The sequence below is a fragment of the Heterodontus francisci genome, unplaced genomic scaffold (assembly GCF_036365525.1).
Source record: "Heterodontus francisci isolate sHetFra1 unplaced genomic scaffold, sHetFra1.hap1 HAP1_SCAFFOLD_705, whole genome shotgun sequence".
Classification (NCBI taxonomy): Eukaryota; Metazoa; Chordata; class Chondrichthyes; order Heterodontiformes; family Heterodontidae; genus Heterodontus; species Heterodontus francisci.
In genome coordinates, this window is record NW_027142242.1 from 92889 (window position 1) to 108586 (window position 15698).

Genomic DNA, 15698 nt, shown 5'->3' on the forward strand with positions numbered 1-15698 from the left:
TGCCCCCTCACTCTCCTTACCCCTCACTCACTCGTTCCCTCTTTCACTCCCCTCCCTCTTTCTCTCCCCCTCCCTCTCTCTCTTACTCCACCCTCCCTTCTCTTTCACACTCCTCCCTCTTTCTCCCTCAATTCCCCTATTGCACCCTCCCTCTTTCCCTCTAACCTCCGACATTCTCCCTCCCCCCACCCTCTTTCAGTTTTTCATTTTCCCTCCCTCCCTCTCTTCCTCCCTCCCTTTCTCCTGCCTGCCTCCTCCTCTTGCCCCCCCCTCTCCCTCTTTCTCCCTCCCTCCCTCTCTTTCTCCTCTCTTTCATTCTCCCTCCCTTCATCTCCCCATCCCTCTTTCTCTTCTCCTCTTTCTCCTCATCCCTCCTCCCCAGCCCTCTTTCTCTCCCCCACTCCCTCCCTCTTCTCATCCCATCTATCTCTCCCCCTCCCTCCCTTTTTCTCCCCCGTCCCTCCTCTTTCTCTCCCCCTCTCCCTCCCTCTTTCGTCCCTCTCTTTCTCTCCCCTGCCTCTTTCTCTCCTCCTTGCCCCTCACTCACTCCTCCCTCTCTCTTTTTCTCCCTCCTTACCCTTCTCTCCCGATTTCTCCCTCTCTTCCTCCTCCTCTTATCCCACTCCATCTTTCCCCATCACCCTTCCTCTCTTCCTCCCCTCTCTCCCCTCCTCCCCCTTTCAGCCCCTCCCCTTAGTTTTTAGTTTAGAGATACAGCAAAAGGCCCTACGGCCCATGTGTCTTTGCCGACCATCAACCACCCATATATACTAATCCTACACTAATCCATATTCCCTCCCCCCCCTCCCCCCCCACCCCTCCCTCCCCTCCCACCCCCCCTCCCACCCCCTCCCACCCCCACCTCCCCCCCCCCACACCCCTCCCCCCCTCCCCCCCCCTCACCCCACCCCCCCCCCCCCCACCCCCCCACCCCCACCACCCCCCACCCCCTCCCCCACCCACCACACCCCCCACCCACCACCCCCCCCACCACCCCCCCACCCCACCACCCCCCCCCCCCCCCCACCCCCCCTCCCCCCCCAACCCCCACCCCCCACCCCCCACCCCCACCCCCCCCCACCCCCCCCCCACCCCCCCACCCCCACCCCCCCCCCCCCCCCCCACCCCCCCCCCCCCCCCCCCACCACCCCCCTCCCCCCCCACCCCCCCCCCACCCCCACCCCCCCCACCCCCCACCCCCCCCACCCCCTCCCCCCCACCCCCACCCCCCCCACCCCCCCCCCCCCCCCTCCCCCACCACCACCCCCCCCCCCCCCACCCACCCCCCCCCCCCCCCCCCCCCCCCCCCCCCCCCCTCCCCCCACCCCACCACCACCCCCCACCCCCCACCCCCCCACCCCCCCCCCCCCCACCCCCCCCCCCCCCACCCCCCCCCCACCCCACCCCCCCCCCCCCCCCCACCCCACCCCCCCCCCTCCCCCCCCACCCCCCCCCCACCCCCCCCCCCCCCCCACCCCCCCCCCCCACCCCCCCCCCCCCTCCCCCCCCCCCCCCCCCCCCCCACCCCCCACCCCCCCCTACCCCCCCACCCACCTCCTCTCCCCTCCCCACCCCTCCCTCCACCCCCCCCCTCCCCCCACCCCCCCTCCCCTCCCACCCTCCCCCAACCCCCCACCTCCACTCCCCCACCCCCCCCTCCTCCCCTCCCCCTCCTCCCTCCCCCCCTCCTCCCCCACCCCTCCTCCACACCCACCCCCCACCTCCACCTCCCCCTCCACCCCACCCTCCCCCTCCCCCCCACTCCCCCCCCCTCCTCTCCCCCCCCTCCCCCCCACCTCCTCCCACCCCCTCCTCCACCACCCCTCCACCTCCCACCCCCCCTCCCCTCCCCTCCTCCTCCCCCTCCTCCCCCATCCTCCCCCTCCCCTCCCCCCCCTCCTCCTCCCACCTCCTCCCCCTCCTCCTCCCCCTCCACCCTCCCTCCTCCCCCCACCTCCTCCCCCCTCCTCCACCACCCCCCCCTCCTCCCTCCCTCCCACCCCACCTCCTCCCTCCCCTCCCCTCCACCTCCTCCTCCTCCTCCCCAACCTCCTCCTCCCCCCTCCTCCCCCCCTCCTCCCCCAACCTCCTCCTCCCCCATCCCTCCCCCCTTCCTCCCCCCCTCCTTCTCCTCCTCCCCCCCTCACCTCACCCCTCCTCCCTCCCCCCTCCCTCTTCCCTCCCCCTCTTCCCTCCCCTCCCTCCTCCTCCTCCCCCCCTCCTCCTCCTCCCCTCTCTCCTCCCCCCCTCCCCTCTCCTCCTCCCCCCTCCTCCTCCCCTCTCCTGCTCCCCACTCCTCCTCCTCTCCCCCTACTCTCCCTCCCCCCTCTCTCCTCCCCCTCCTCCTCCTCCTCCTCTCTCCCTCCCCCTCCACCTCCTCCTCCACCCTCTCTCCCTCCCCCTCCACCTCCTCCTCCACCTCACCCTCTCCTCCACCTCACCCCTCCTCTCCTCCTCCTCCCCCCCCCTCCTCCCTCCTCTCCCCCTCCTCTCCCCCCCTCCTCCTCCTCTCCCTCCCCCCTCCTCCTCCTCTCCCTCCCCCCTCCTCCTCCTCCTCCTCCCCCCTCCCCCCTCCCCCCTCCTCTCCCTCCTCCTCCTCCCCCTCCTCTCCTCCCTCCTCCCCTCCCTCCTCTCCTCCTCCCCCCCTCCCCCCTCCTCTCCCTCCTCCTCCTCCCCCCTCCTCTCCTCCCCCCTCCTCTCCTCCCCTCCCTCCTCTCCTCCTCCTCTCCCCCCTCCTCCTCCTCCTCCTCCCCCTCCTCTCCCTCCCCCCTCCTCCTCTCCCTCCCCCCCTCTCCCTCCTCCTCCTCTCCCTCCCCCCTCCTTCCCTCCTCCTCCTCTCCCCCTCCCCTCCTCCCTCCTCTCCCCTCCTCTTCCCCCCCTCCTCTCTCCTCCTCCTCTCCCCCTCCTCTCTCCTCCTCCTCTCCCCCTCCCCCCTCCTCTCCTCCCCCTCTCCCCCTCCTCTCCCTCCCCCTCCTCCTCCTCCCCCCCTCCTCCTCCCTCCCCTCTTCCTCCCCCCTCCTCTCCCTCCCCTCTTCCTCCCCCCTCCTCTCCCCCCCTTCCTCTCCCCCCCTCTTCCTCCCCCCTCCTCCTCTCCCCCCTCCTCCTCCTCTCCCCCCTCCTCCTCCTCTCCCCCCTCCTCCTCTCTCTCCTCCTCCCCCCCTCCTCCTCTCCCCCCTCCTCCTCCTCTCTCCTCCTCCTCCTCCTCCCCCCTCCTCTCCTCTCCCTCCTCCCTCCCTCTCTCTGTTTATCCGCCCTATCGGAGGGAGGTGCTGGATCCCGGACTCGGATTATTTTATTGTCTGTTCTGCCGCTGTCGGTGATTCTCAGTCGGATCTCGGAATGTGAGAGGATTTGTCCCGGGATCCGGGAGCACACGGCCGGGTATCGGAGGGAATCTGCTGCAGGGCCGGAGCCCATCGGGCGGCAGCGGAGGGAGCGGGGAGCCGGGACCGGGAGCGGGGAGCCGGGGACCGGGAGCGGGGAGCCGGGACCGGGCGGGTTGCTCCTGTATTCGGCTCGGGTGTCGGTGCCGCTTCCTGCTGCCTCCATTCGCTAAAAATCTCCAGAGCAACTGCTGCTCCTCCATGCCTTGGACATTGCACTGACTGACCACCGGGCACCGACTGACCACTGGCACCGACTGACCACTGGCACCGCACTGGCCACTGGTAGCGACTGACCACCGGGCACCGACTGACCACCGGGCACCGACTGACCACTGGCACCGACTGACCACTGGCACCGCACTGGCCACTGGTAGCGACTGACCACCGGGCACCGACTGACCACCGGGCACCGACTGACCACTGGCACCGACTGACCACTGGCACCGCACTGGCCACTGGTAGCGACTGACCACCGGGCACCGACTGACCACTGGCACCGCACTGGCCACTGGTAGCGACTGACCACCGGGCACCGACTGACCATTGGCACCGACTGACCACTGGCACCGACTGACCACCGGGCACCGACTGACCACTGGGCACCGACTGACCACCAGGTACTGATTCATCCGCTGAAACTGACCCGCCCCCCACCCCCCACCCCCACCCCGACACCGACTCTCACCCGCACCCTCGGCTGCCCAGCATCTACTCAACAACCCCTCAGCTCGACTCACCTGCCCGGCACTGACTCACCGTTTCAGTTGGCACCAACGCACTGGCTGACACAGTACTGATTCATCCAGCACCAATTGATACCAACTTGCCTGAGAACAGTTGGCACTGACTGACCCAGTACCAACTTGCACGACAGACTCACCTGCACTGTGAGTGGCAACAGGGTGGACACTGCCTCACCTGACACCAATTGGCACCAGCACAATGCCCAGGAACCGTGCCTACTCGGAGCCAGAGTACTCGGCAGAATGCTCAGTCAGTCTGCCCTCTGATCCTGAGCAGGGAGTGGAGAGTAGCCGGGAAGTGACTGTCCGGAGTTCTGGCTGCTGTTTGTGCCTTCCCCGTTTCATGAGACTGACCTTTGTCCCTGAGTCCCTGGAGAACCTGTACCAGACCTACTTCCGCCGGCAGCGACATGAGACCCTCCTGGTGCTGGTGGTCTTTGCTGCGCTGTTCGACAGTTATGTCATCATCACATGTGCGGTGCTCTATTCCAGTGACAAGCTGGCTTCGGTGCTGGTGGCTGGAGTCGGACTGGCTGCCCATCTCCTCCTCTTCATCCTGTGTAGGTTTGGGCTCCTTCCGGACAGAATCTCCCAAAAGGTTATCCCATACATCCTCTGGGTCCTTATCACTGCCCAGGTCTTCTCCTACCTTGGCCTGAACTTCTCGCCGTCCCAAGAGGCTAGTGACACAGTGGGCTGGCAAGCCTTCTTCGCCTTCTCCTTCTTCATCACCCTCCCGCTCCAACTAACACCCATTGTCCTCATCACCACCGTTACATGTGGGATTCACACCCTTGTCCTGGGGGTCACCATCGCCCAGCAACAGCAGGACCAGATCAACAGCACAGTCCTGGTGCAGCAGGTACATTGATGGGCATTTCTGTGGGATCCCGGGGGCAGGCATTGAGAACTTTGAGCCAAAGGGAAATGGGGTTTGTGGAACATGACACCAGAGGAGCAGCTTGAAGTGACCGTGTTCAATGGGGCAGAACACAACTCAATGTGGAGAGAAAAGGGACTGAGGGATATGGGCAGACAATGGTGGGTGGGCTTGGGGGATATGGGGAGAAGGTGGGTTGGGGGAACTGTGAAAAGACAGGACTGGTTGAACCAGACAGTTGTTTCCTATTTCTGAATATAATGTCAGATATGGGGAGTGACACTGGGAACATCATTAGAGATGTAATTTGACTAGAATCGATGTAAGGAGGGTGTGTACCTGTGTTAAAGGAGCTGATATGTGAGCCTCATGTATTTGCTGAGGCAGCTTCACTCGGGGCTGATCTGCAGTTTGTGCAATGTATAGCTTTGCAAAACAAGAGCAAATGTAAAATGGTTTCAAAATTTGTGTTCTCAGGCCTGGTGCTGTACTGAGCCAATCAGATTAGGAAAGGCCGAGGCTCCATCACTGGCCTGTGCTTAGTGGTCTGATCTCAAGTGGTGTGAGCACAAACGACAATTTGCATTTAAATATCGTTTTTAACGTAGTAAAACAGCCCAAGGCGCTTCACACGGGTTTTATCAGACTAAATTTCTTTTCCTTTCCAAAGTCTTTCAATGTGTTGTCGCCTCCCAAGTCCATTCCCATCATTCCCGGAACTCAATGTCTGAATCCCTCCAATCAGGTACCGAAACGACTCTTACCAAAGTCACAAATGACATCCTGTATGACTGTGACAAAGGTAAACTAACTCTCCTTGCCCTTCTCAACCTTTTTTATTCATTCATGGGATGTGGGCATTGCTGGCTAAACCAGCATTTATTGCCCATCCCTAATTGCCCTTGAGGAGATGGTGGTGAGCTGCCTTCTTGAACCGCTGCAGTCCATTTGGGATAGGTACACCCACAGTGCTGTTAGGAAGGGAGTTCCAGGATTTTGACCCAGCGACAGTGAAGGAATGGCGATATAGTTCCAAGTCAGGATGGTGTGTGACTTGGACGGGAACTTGCAGGTGGTGATGTTCCCATGCATCTGCTGCTCTTGTCCTTCGAGGTGGTAGAGGTCGCGGGTTTGGAAGGTGCTGTCTAAGGAGCCTTGGTGCGTTGCTGCAGTGCATCTTGTAGATGGTACACACTGCTGCCACTGTGCGTCGGTGGTGGAGGGAGTGAATGGCACACCATCCACAAACAATCAAGCGGGCTGCTTTGTTCTGGATGGTGTTCAGCTTCTTGAGTGTTGCTGGAGCTGCACCCATCCAGGCAAGTGGAGAGTATTCCATCACACTCCTGACTTGTGCCTTGTAGATGGTGGACAGGCTTTGGGGAGTCAGGAGGTGAGTTACTCGGCGCAGGATTCCTAGCCTCTGACCTGCTCTTGTAACCACGGTATTTATGTGGCTGCTCCAGTTCAGTTTCTAGTTAATGGTAGCCCCTAGGATGTTGATAGTGGGGGATTCAGCGATGGTAATGCTGTTGAATGTCAAGGAGAGATGGCTAGATTCTCTCTTGTTGGAGATAGTCATTGCCTGGCACTTGTGTGGCGCGAATGTTACTTGCCACTTATCAGCCCAAGCCTGGATATTGTCCAGGTCTTGCTGCATTTCTACACGGACTGCTTCAGTATCTGAGAAGTCACGAATGGTGTTGAACATTGTGCAATCATCAGTGAACATCCCCACTTCTGACCTTATGATTGAAGGAAGGTTATTGATGAGTCAGCTGAAGATGGTTGGGCCTAGGACACTACTCTGAAGAACTCCTGCAGTGATGTCCTGGAACTGAGATGATTGACCTCCAACAACCACAACCATCTTCCTTTGCGCTAGGTATGACTCCAACCAGTGGAGAGTTTTCCCCCTGATTCCCATTGACTTCAGTTTTGCTAGGCCTCCTTGATACCATACTCGGTCAAATGCTGCCTTGATGTCAAGGGCAGTCACTCTCACCTCAACTCTTGAGTTCAGCTCTTTTGTCCATATTTGAACCAAGGCTGTAATGAGGTCAGGAGCTGAGTGGCCCTGGCGGAACCCAAACTGAGCATCATTGAGCAGGTTATTGCTAAGCAAGTGCTGCTTGATGGCATTGTTGATGACACCTTCCATCACTTTACTGATGATTGAGAGTAGACTGATGGGGCTGTAATTGGCTGGGTTGGACTTGTCCTCCTTTTTGTGTACAGGACATACCTGGGCAATTTTCCACATTGCCGGGTAGTTGCCAGTGTTGTAGCTGTACTGGAACAGCTTGGCTGGGGGCGTGGCAAGTTCTGGAGCACAGGTCTTCAGTACTATTGCCGGAATATTGTCAGGGCCCATAGCCTTTGCAGTATCCAGTGCCTTCAGTCGTCTCTTGATATCACATGGAGTGAATCGAATTGGCTGAAGTCTGGTATCTGTGATGCTGGGGACTTCAGAAGGAGGCCAAGATGGATCATCCACTCGGCACTTCTGGCTGAAGATTGTTGCAAATGTTTCAGCCTCATCTTTTGCACTGATGTGCTGGGCTCCCCCATCATTGAGGATGGGAATATTTGTGGAGCCACCTCCTCCAGTTAGTTGTTTAATTGTCCAGCACCATTCATGGCTGGATGTGGCAGGACTGCAGAGCTTCGATCTGATACGTTGGTTATGGGATCGCTTAGCTCTGTCTATTGCATGCTGCTTATGCAATTTGGCACGCAGATAGTCCTGTGTTGTAGCTTCACCAGGTTGACACCTCATTTTGAGGTATGCCTGGTGCTGCTCCTGGCATGCCCTCCTGCACTCTTCATTGAACTCTTCATCTGTTGCTGGAACCCTCATTCATGCCTTTGTTACCTTTAGGCTTGACCACTCCAGCATACTCCTGATTGGCCTCTCAAGTTCTACCCTCCTTAAACTTGAGGTCATCCAAAACTCTGCTGCCTGTGTCTTAACTTGCACCAAGTCTCATTCACCCATCACCCTTGTGCTCGCTGACCTACATTGGCTCCTGGTTAAACAATGTCTTGATTTTAAAATTCTCATTCTTGTTTTCAAATCCCTCCATGGCCTGACCCCTCCCTATCTCTAATCTCCGCCAGCCTCACAACCCTCCGAGATCTCTGTGCTTATCTAATTCTGGCCTTTTGTGCATCCCCGATTTTAATTGCTTCACCAGTGCCTTCACCTGCCTGGGCCCTAAGCTCTGCAATTCCCTTTCTAAACCTCTCCACCTTGCTTTCCTCCTTTTAAGACACTCCTTAAAACCTACCTCTTTGACTTAGCTTTTGGTCATTTGCTCTAATATCTCCTGATGTGGCTTGGTGTCAAAGTTTGCTTTATAACTCCCCTGTGAAGCACACTGGAACATTTTATTGTGTTAAAGGTGATGAGATGTTAAACCGAGGTTCCATCTGCCCTGTCAGATGGACGTAAAAGATCTCATGATAATTCAAAGAACAGCAGGGGAATTATGAAATAAAAACAAGAAATGCTGGAACCACTCAGCAGATCTGGCAGCATCTGTGAAAAGAGAAGCAGAGTTAACGTTTCGGGTCAGTGACCCTTCTTCGGAACTGACCCGAAACGTTAACTCTGCTTCTCTTTTCACAGATGCTGCCAGATCTGCTGAGTGGTTCCAGCATTTCTTGTTTTTATTTCAGATTTCCAGCATCCGCAGTATTTTGCTTTTATTATAGCAGGGGAATTATCCCTGGGGCCAGTATTTAACCCTCAACCAACATCACAAAAGAACACATTATCTGCTCATTATTGCATTGCTGTTTGTGGGAGCTTGCTGTGCGCATACTGGCTGCTGTGTTTCCTAAATTACATCAATGACAACACTTCAAAAGTACTTAATCAGTTGTAAAGCATTTTGAGATGTCCAGTGGACATGAAGGACACTATAATAAATGCAAGTCTTTCTTTCTTTATATAAATACAAGTTGTTGTTGTTATTGTAAATTTGACACATTGAAGGAGATATTAGGACAGGTGACCGAAAGTTGGTGAAAGAGGTCGGTTTTAACAAGTGTCTTAAAGGAGGAGAGAGGATTGGCTAACTAACAGTAAGCAGTCGGAATAAATGGGTCATTTTCAGGTTGGCAAACTGTAGCTCATGGGGTGCCACAGGGATCAGTGCTGGGGTCTCAATTATTTACAATCTATATTAATGATTTGGATGAAGGAACAGAGTCTATTGTAGCCAGATTTGCTGACGATACAAAGGTAGGTGGGAAAGCAAGTTGTGAGGAGAGAGTCTGCAAAAAGACTTAGATAGGTTGTGAGTGGACAAAAATTTGGCAGATGTAGTATAATGGTGGAAAGAGTAGAAAAGCAAAATACTATTTAAATGGAGGGAGACTGCAGAATGCTGCGATACAGAGGGATCTGGGTGTCCTCATACATGAATAACAAAAAGTTAGCATGCAGGTACAGCAAGTAATTAGGAAGGCAAATGGAATGTTGGCTTTTATTGCAAGGGGGTTGGAGCGTAAAAGTGGGGAAGTTTTGCTCCAACTGTGAGACCGACCTAGAGTACTGTGTACAGTTTTGATCACCTTATTTAAGGAGGGATATCCTTGCTTTGGAGGCAGTTCAGAAAAAGTTCACTGGGCTGATTTCTGGGATAAAGGGGTTATCTTATGAGGAAAGGTTGAGCAGGTTTGGCCTATACTCATTGGGGTTTAGAAGAATGAGAGGTGATCTTATTGAAATGTGTAAGAATTTGAGGGGGCTTGACCGGATGTTTCCTCTAGAACAAGGGGGCACAGTTTCAAAATAAGGGGTCTCTCTTTTAAGACGGAGATGAGGAGGAATTTCTTCTCTGAGTGTTGTTAATCTTTGTAATTCTCTTCCCCAGAGAGCAGTGGAGGCTGGGTCATTGAATATAGTCAAGGCTGAATTAAACAGATGTTTGATCCACCAGGAAATCCAGGATTATGGGGGGCCGGCAGGAAAGTGGATTTGAGACTACGATCAGATCAGCCATGATCTTATTGAATGTAGGCTTCAGCGGCCGAATGGTCTCCTCCTGCCCCTATTAAATAGAGAAGCAGAGAGCAAATCAGCGGAAGTTCCAGCTCCCGATCACTGTAAACTGACCCCTACTGGAAAATGTTTGTACTGATATGGAGTTGGAACCATGATCTGTTGGCGGTTTGGTGTCATAGAGTTATACAGCACAGAAACAGGCCCTTCAGCCCATCGTGTCTGTGCCGGCCATGAAGCACCTAACTATTCTAATCCCATTTTTCAGCACTTGGCCTGTAGCCTTGTATGCTATGGCGTTTCAAGTGCTCATCTAAATACTTCTTAAATGTTGTAATGGTTCCTGCCTCTACCACCTCTTCAGGCAGTGTGTTCCAGATTCCAACCACCCTCTGGGTGACATTTTTTTCCCTCAAATCCACTCTAAACCACCTGCACCTTACCTTAAATCTATGCCCCCTGGTTATTGACCCCTCCGCTACGGGAAAACGTTTCTTCCTATTTAACCTATCAATGCCCCTCATAATTTTGTATACCTCAATCATATCTCCCCTCAGCCTTCTCTGCTGTAAGGAAAACAACCCTAGCTTTTTCAGTCTCTCTTCATAGCTGAAATGCTCCAGCCCAGGCAACATCCTGGTGAATCTCCTCTGCACCTTCTCCAGTGCAATCACATCCTTCCTATAGTGTGGTGCCCAGAACTGTACACAGTACTCCAGCTGTGGCCTAACTAGCGTTTTATACAGCTCCATCATAACCTCCCTGCTCTTATATTCTATGCCTTGGCTAATAAAGGCAAATATCCCATATGCTTTCCTAACCACCTTATCTACCTGTGCTGCTGCCTTCAGTGATCTATGGACAAGTACACCAAGGTCCCTCTGACCTTCTGTAATTCCTAGGGTCCTATCATCCATTGTATATTCCCTTGCCTTGTTAGTCCTCCCAAAATGCATCACCTCACACTTCTCAGGATTAAATTCCATTTGCCACAGCTCCGCCCATCTTACCAACCCTTCTATATCATCCTGTAATCGAAGGCTTTCCTCCTCACTATTTATGACACCACCAATTTTCGTGTCATCTGCGAATTTACTGATCATACCTCCTATATTCACGTCTAAATCATTGATGTACACCGCAAACAGCAAGGGTCCCAGCACCGATCCCTGTGGTACACCACTGGTCTGAGGCTTCCACTTGCAAAAACAACCCTCAACCATCACCCTCTGCCTCCTGTCACTAAGCCAATTTTGGATCCAATCTGCCAAATTGCCCTGGATCCCAAGGGTTCTTACCTTCTTAACCAATCTCCCATGCGGGACCTTATCGAAAGCCTTACTGAAGTCCATATAGACTACATCAACTGCTTTACCCTCATCTACACATTTCGTCACCGCCTCAAAAAATTCAATCAAGTTAGTCAGACATGATCTCCCCCTGACAAAGCCATGCTGACTATCCCTGATTAATCCCTGCCTCTCCAAGTGGAGATTAATCATGTCCCTCAGAATTTTTTCCAATAGTTTTCCGACCACGGATGTTAGACTCACCGGCCTGTAATTACCTGGTTTATCCCTGCTACCCTTCTTGAATAATGGTACCACATTTGCTGTCCTCTAGTCCTCTGGTACCTCTCCTGTGGCCAAAGAGGATTTGAAAATTTGTGTCAGAGCCCCTGCTATCTCCTCCCTTGCCTCACATAACAGCCTGGGATACATCTCATCTGGGCCTGGGGAAATATCCAGTTTTCAGCCCTCTAAAACAGCTAATACTTCCTCCCTTTCAATGCTAATATGTTCAAGTATATCACAATCCCCCTCCCTGATCTCTACACCTACATCGTCCTTCTCCATAGAGAACACAGATGGTGCTGCTATCTTTTCCATGACCTACCAATTTGGGTGGTACAAATTGGTGACTGAGATCAAAGATGCTGAGTGGAGCCATAGAAAAATTACGGCACAGAAGGAGGCCATTCAGCCTGTCTTGTCCATGCCAGCCGAAGAAACTAGCCGCACAATCTAATCCCACCTTCCAGCACCTGGTCCATAGCCTTGCAGGTTACAGCACTTCAGATGCATGTCCAGGTACCTTTTAAAAGAATTGAGGGTTTCTGTCTCCACCACCATTCCTGGCAGTGAATTCAAGAGACCCACCAGCCTCTGGGAGAAAAAGGTTTTCCTCACGTCCTCTCTAATCCTTCTACCAATCACCTTAAATCTGTGCCCCCGGTAATTGACCTCTCCGCTAGAGGAAACAAGTCCTTCCTGTCTACTCTAACTAGGCCCCTCATAATTTTGTGCACCTCAATTAAGTCACCCCTCAGCCTCCTCTGTTCTGAAGAAAACAACCCTAGCCAATCCAATCTTTCATCATAGCTGCAACTTTCGAGCCCTGGCAATATTTTTGTAAATCTTCTCTGTACTCTCTCCAGAGCAATTATGTCCTTCCTGTAATGTGACCAGAACTGTACACAATACTCCAACTGTGGCCTAAGCAGCATTTTACACAGTTCCAGCATTACATCCCTGCTTTTGAATTCTATACCTCAGCCAATAAAGGAAAGCATTCCATATGCCTTCTTCACCACTCTGTTCCTGCTACCTTCGGGGACCTGTGGACATGCACTCCAAGGTCTCTCACTTCTTCTCCCCTCTCAGTATCTTCCCGTTTATTGTGTATTCCCTCTCTTTATTTGCCCTCCCCAAATGCATTACCTCACACTTCTCTGGATTGAATTCCATTTGCCCCTTCTCCTAGTCAACCAAACCTTTGATATCTTTCTGGAGTCTACGGCTATCCTCTTCACTATTAACTACACGGCCAATTTTTGTGTCATCAGAAAATTTCCCAATCATGCCTCCCACATTTAAGTCCAAATCATTAATATATACCACAAACAGCAAGGCACCCAACACTGAGCCCTGTGGAACACCACTGGAAACAGCTTTCCATTCACAAAAACATCCATCGACTACTAGCTTTTGTTTCCTGTCCCTGAGCCAATTCTGGATCCAACCTGCCACATTCCCCTGTATCCCATGGGCTTTCATTTTACTGACCAGTCTGCCATGTGGGACCTTGTCAAATGCCTTACCAAAATCCATGTCGACCACATCCACTGCACTACCCTCAACAATCATTCTTGTTACTTCCTCAAAAAACGCAATTAAGTTAGTAAGACATGACCTTCCCTTAACAAATCCATGCTGACTACCGCTGATTAATCCGTGCCTTTCTAAGTGGCATTTTATTCTAACAATTTACCCACCACCTTTAGGAAGGAATGAAAGTCTCCTGAAGGAATGGAATAGGCAGTCAGTGCGTGATGTAATGGTCTGACGTTAACCACTGTCTTTTTTTTATTTGTTTGTGGGATGTGGGTGTCAATGGCTAGGCCAGCATTTATTGCCCATCCCTAATTACTCTTGGACTGAGTGGCTTGCTAGGCCATTTCAGAGGGTAGTTATGAGTCAACCACATTGCGGTGGGTCTGGAATCGCATGTAGGCCAGACCGGGTAAAGATGGCAGATTTCCTTCCCTAAAGGACATTAGCGAAACAGATGGGTTTTTACAACAATGGTTTCATTGTCACCACTAGACTGGCTTTTTAATTCCAGCATTATTAATTGAATTCAGATTGCACCATCTGCCGTGGTGGGATTCAACCCCATGTCCCCGGAGCATTAGCCTGGACTCTGGATTACTAGTTCAGTGACATTACCATTGCGCCACTTCCTCCCCAAGGCCAGGGCCCAGTACTGGAAACAGGGAACATACAGGATTATGCATGATCTGGTCACAAGCTAATTGTGAAATTCTCTTGCAGCAGTGGAGACTCATCAGCTCCAGTCAGCTGTTTGTCCCAGTCTAACCTTTTCTCCTAAATCAAGGAGTTCCTGGTGTGCACTCCCAACCCTTGGGCACTTTTTCCAGAGGCAATTTTCACTGAGGTACTCAACTTTTGAGGCATTACAGGTAAACCCACTCCAGCTGTCTCCCAATGTGCAGAGGCAGAGGGACCAGGGAGATGGCGGTGTTGTAATAATATCACTGGACAAGTAATCCAGAGACCCAGGCTAATGCCCTGGGGACATGGGTCCTAACACAATATGGCAGCTGGTAAAATTTAAAACCTATCACTTAATTAAAAAAATCTGGAATTGAAAGCTAGTCTGAGAAATGGTGCCATGAAACTACCATTAATTATTTCACTCATGCCCTTTGGGGAAGGAAATCTGCTGTCCTTACCTGGTCTGGCCTACATGCGACTCCAGACCCACAGCAATGTGGTTAACTCTTAACTGCCCTCTGAAATGGCCGAGCAAACCACTCAGTTTTCAAGGCCAATTAGGGATGGGCAACAAAAGCTGGCTTTGCCATTGACACCCACATCCATGAAAGAATGAAAAAAACCTCTGCACAAATTGTTCAAGGTTGAGAAGGTGGTTAATAAAGCATAAGGGATCCTGAGCTTTATAAATAGAGGCATAGCGTACACAAGCAAGGAAGTTATGATGACCTTTATAAAACACTGATTTGGTCTCAAGTGAGTATTGTACCCAATTCTGGGCCCCACATTTCAGGTAGGATGTGAAGGCTTTAGAGAGGATACAGAAAAGATTCACGAGAATGGTTCCAGGCATGAAGAGCTTCAGTAATGTGGATAGATTAGAGAAGCTGGGGCTGTTCCCCTGAGAGAAGGTCGAGAGGAGATTTGATAGAGGTGTTCAAAATCATCAGGGGTCTAGACAGAGTAGATAGGGAGAAACTGTTCCCATTGGCGGAAGGGTTGAGAACCAGAGGACACTGATTTAAGGTGACTCGCAAAATAATCAAAGGTGAGATGAGGAAAAACTTTTTTATGCAACGAGTGGTTAGGATCTGGAATGCACTGCCTGAGAATGTGGTGGAGGCAGATTCAATTGTGACTTCCAAAAGGGAATTGGATAATCATCTGAAGAGAAAAATTTGCAGGGCGACAGGTAAAGGGCGGGGGAATGGGACTAGCTGAGCTGCTTTTGCAGAGAGCCAGCACGGACACGATGGGCTGAATGGACTCCTTTCTATGATTCGATGATTCAAGTGATTGATCTATGATCGTCTGGTGATCATCCAGTGATCATCCAATGATTGATCAATTGTTGTACAATGATTGGCCAATAATTTATCAATTGGTGAACAATGGTAACACTTCCATGTCTTCAAACACTTCAGGGAGATTGTTAGTCATTCAGTGTGTAATTTTCTTCTTTTCTAGCTATTGGCCAACATCAGTATCTATCTATGTGCCATCACTGTGGGGATCATGTCTTACTACATGGCAGACCGCAAGCATCGCAAAGCATTCCTAGAGGCCCGCCAATCTCTGGAAGTTAAACTTAACCTGGAGGAACAGAGCCAGCAGCAGGTGAGGGAGCCTGGGACGTCTTCCATTTAAATATTCACTGGAGAGAAATAATCCATGAGGCAGTGATAATAACCCCTGCCACTGACAGCTGAAAATGGAGACATTTTACCACAAGAGATTACTCTTCTTACACTGAATTTAGACCCTTCCTGGGGGAGAGTCTCACACAATCCTGTCATCTTGCACTCTCCATTTGCATTTCTCCCTTCTCCAAACTAACTCTATTTTCCTGCTCCTTCTTCAAACTATCCCCATTTTTTCCAG

At 52.7% G+C, this 15698-nt stretch overlaps 1 protein-coding gene across 2 annotated transcripts in view; it reads left to right on the forward strand.

The window, feature by feature from the left end:
• The first annotated feature begins 3212 nt into the window (after nt 1–3212).
• Nucleotides 3213–15698, forward strand: part of adcy3a (adenylate cyclase 3a) — a 147836-nt gene continuing 135350 nt past the window's right edge. Inside the window, exons 1-2 of one of the 2 annotated variants that reach the window (XM_068028425.1) lie at nt 3213–4991; nt 15285–15434. In XM_068028425.1, coding sequence (XP_067884526.1) covers nt 4329–4991; nt 15285–15434 — 813 coding nt within the window. In that variant the 5' untranslated portion in view covers nt 3213–4328. The remainder of the gene's footprint in view (nt 4992–15284; nt 15435–15698) is intronic. The other variant, XM_068028423.1, reaches the window with a different exon arrangement.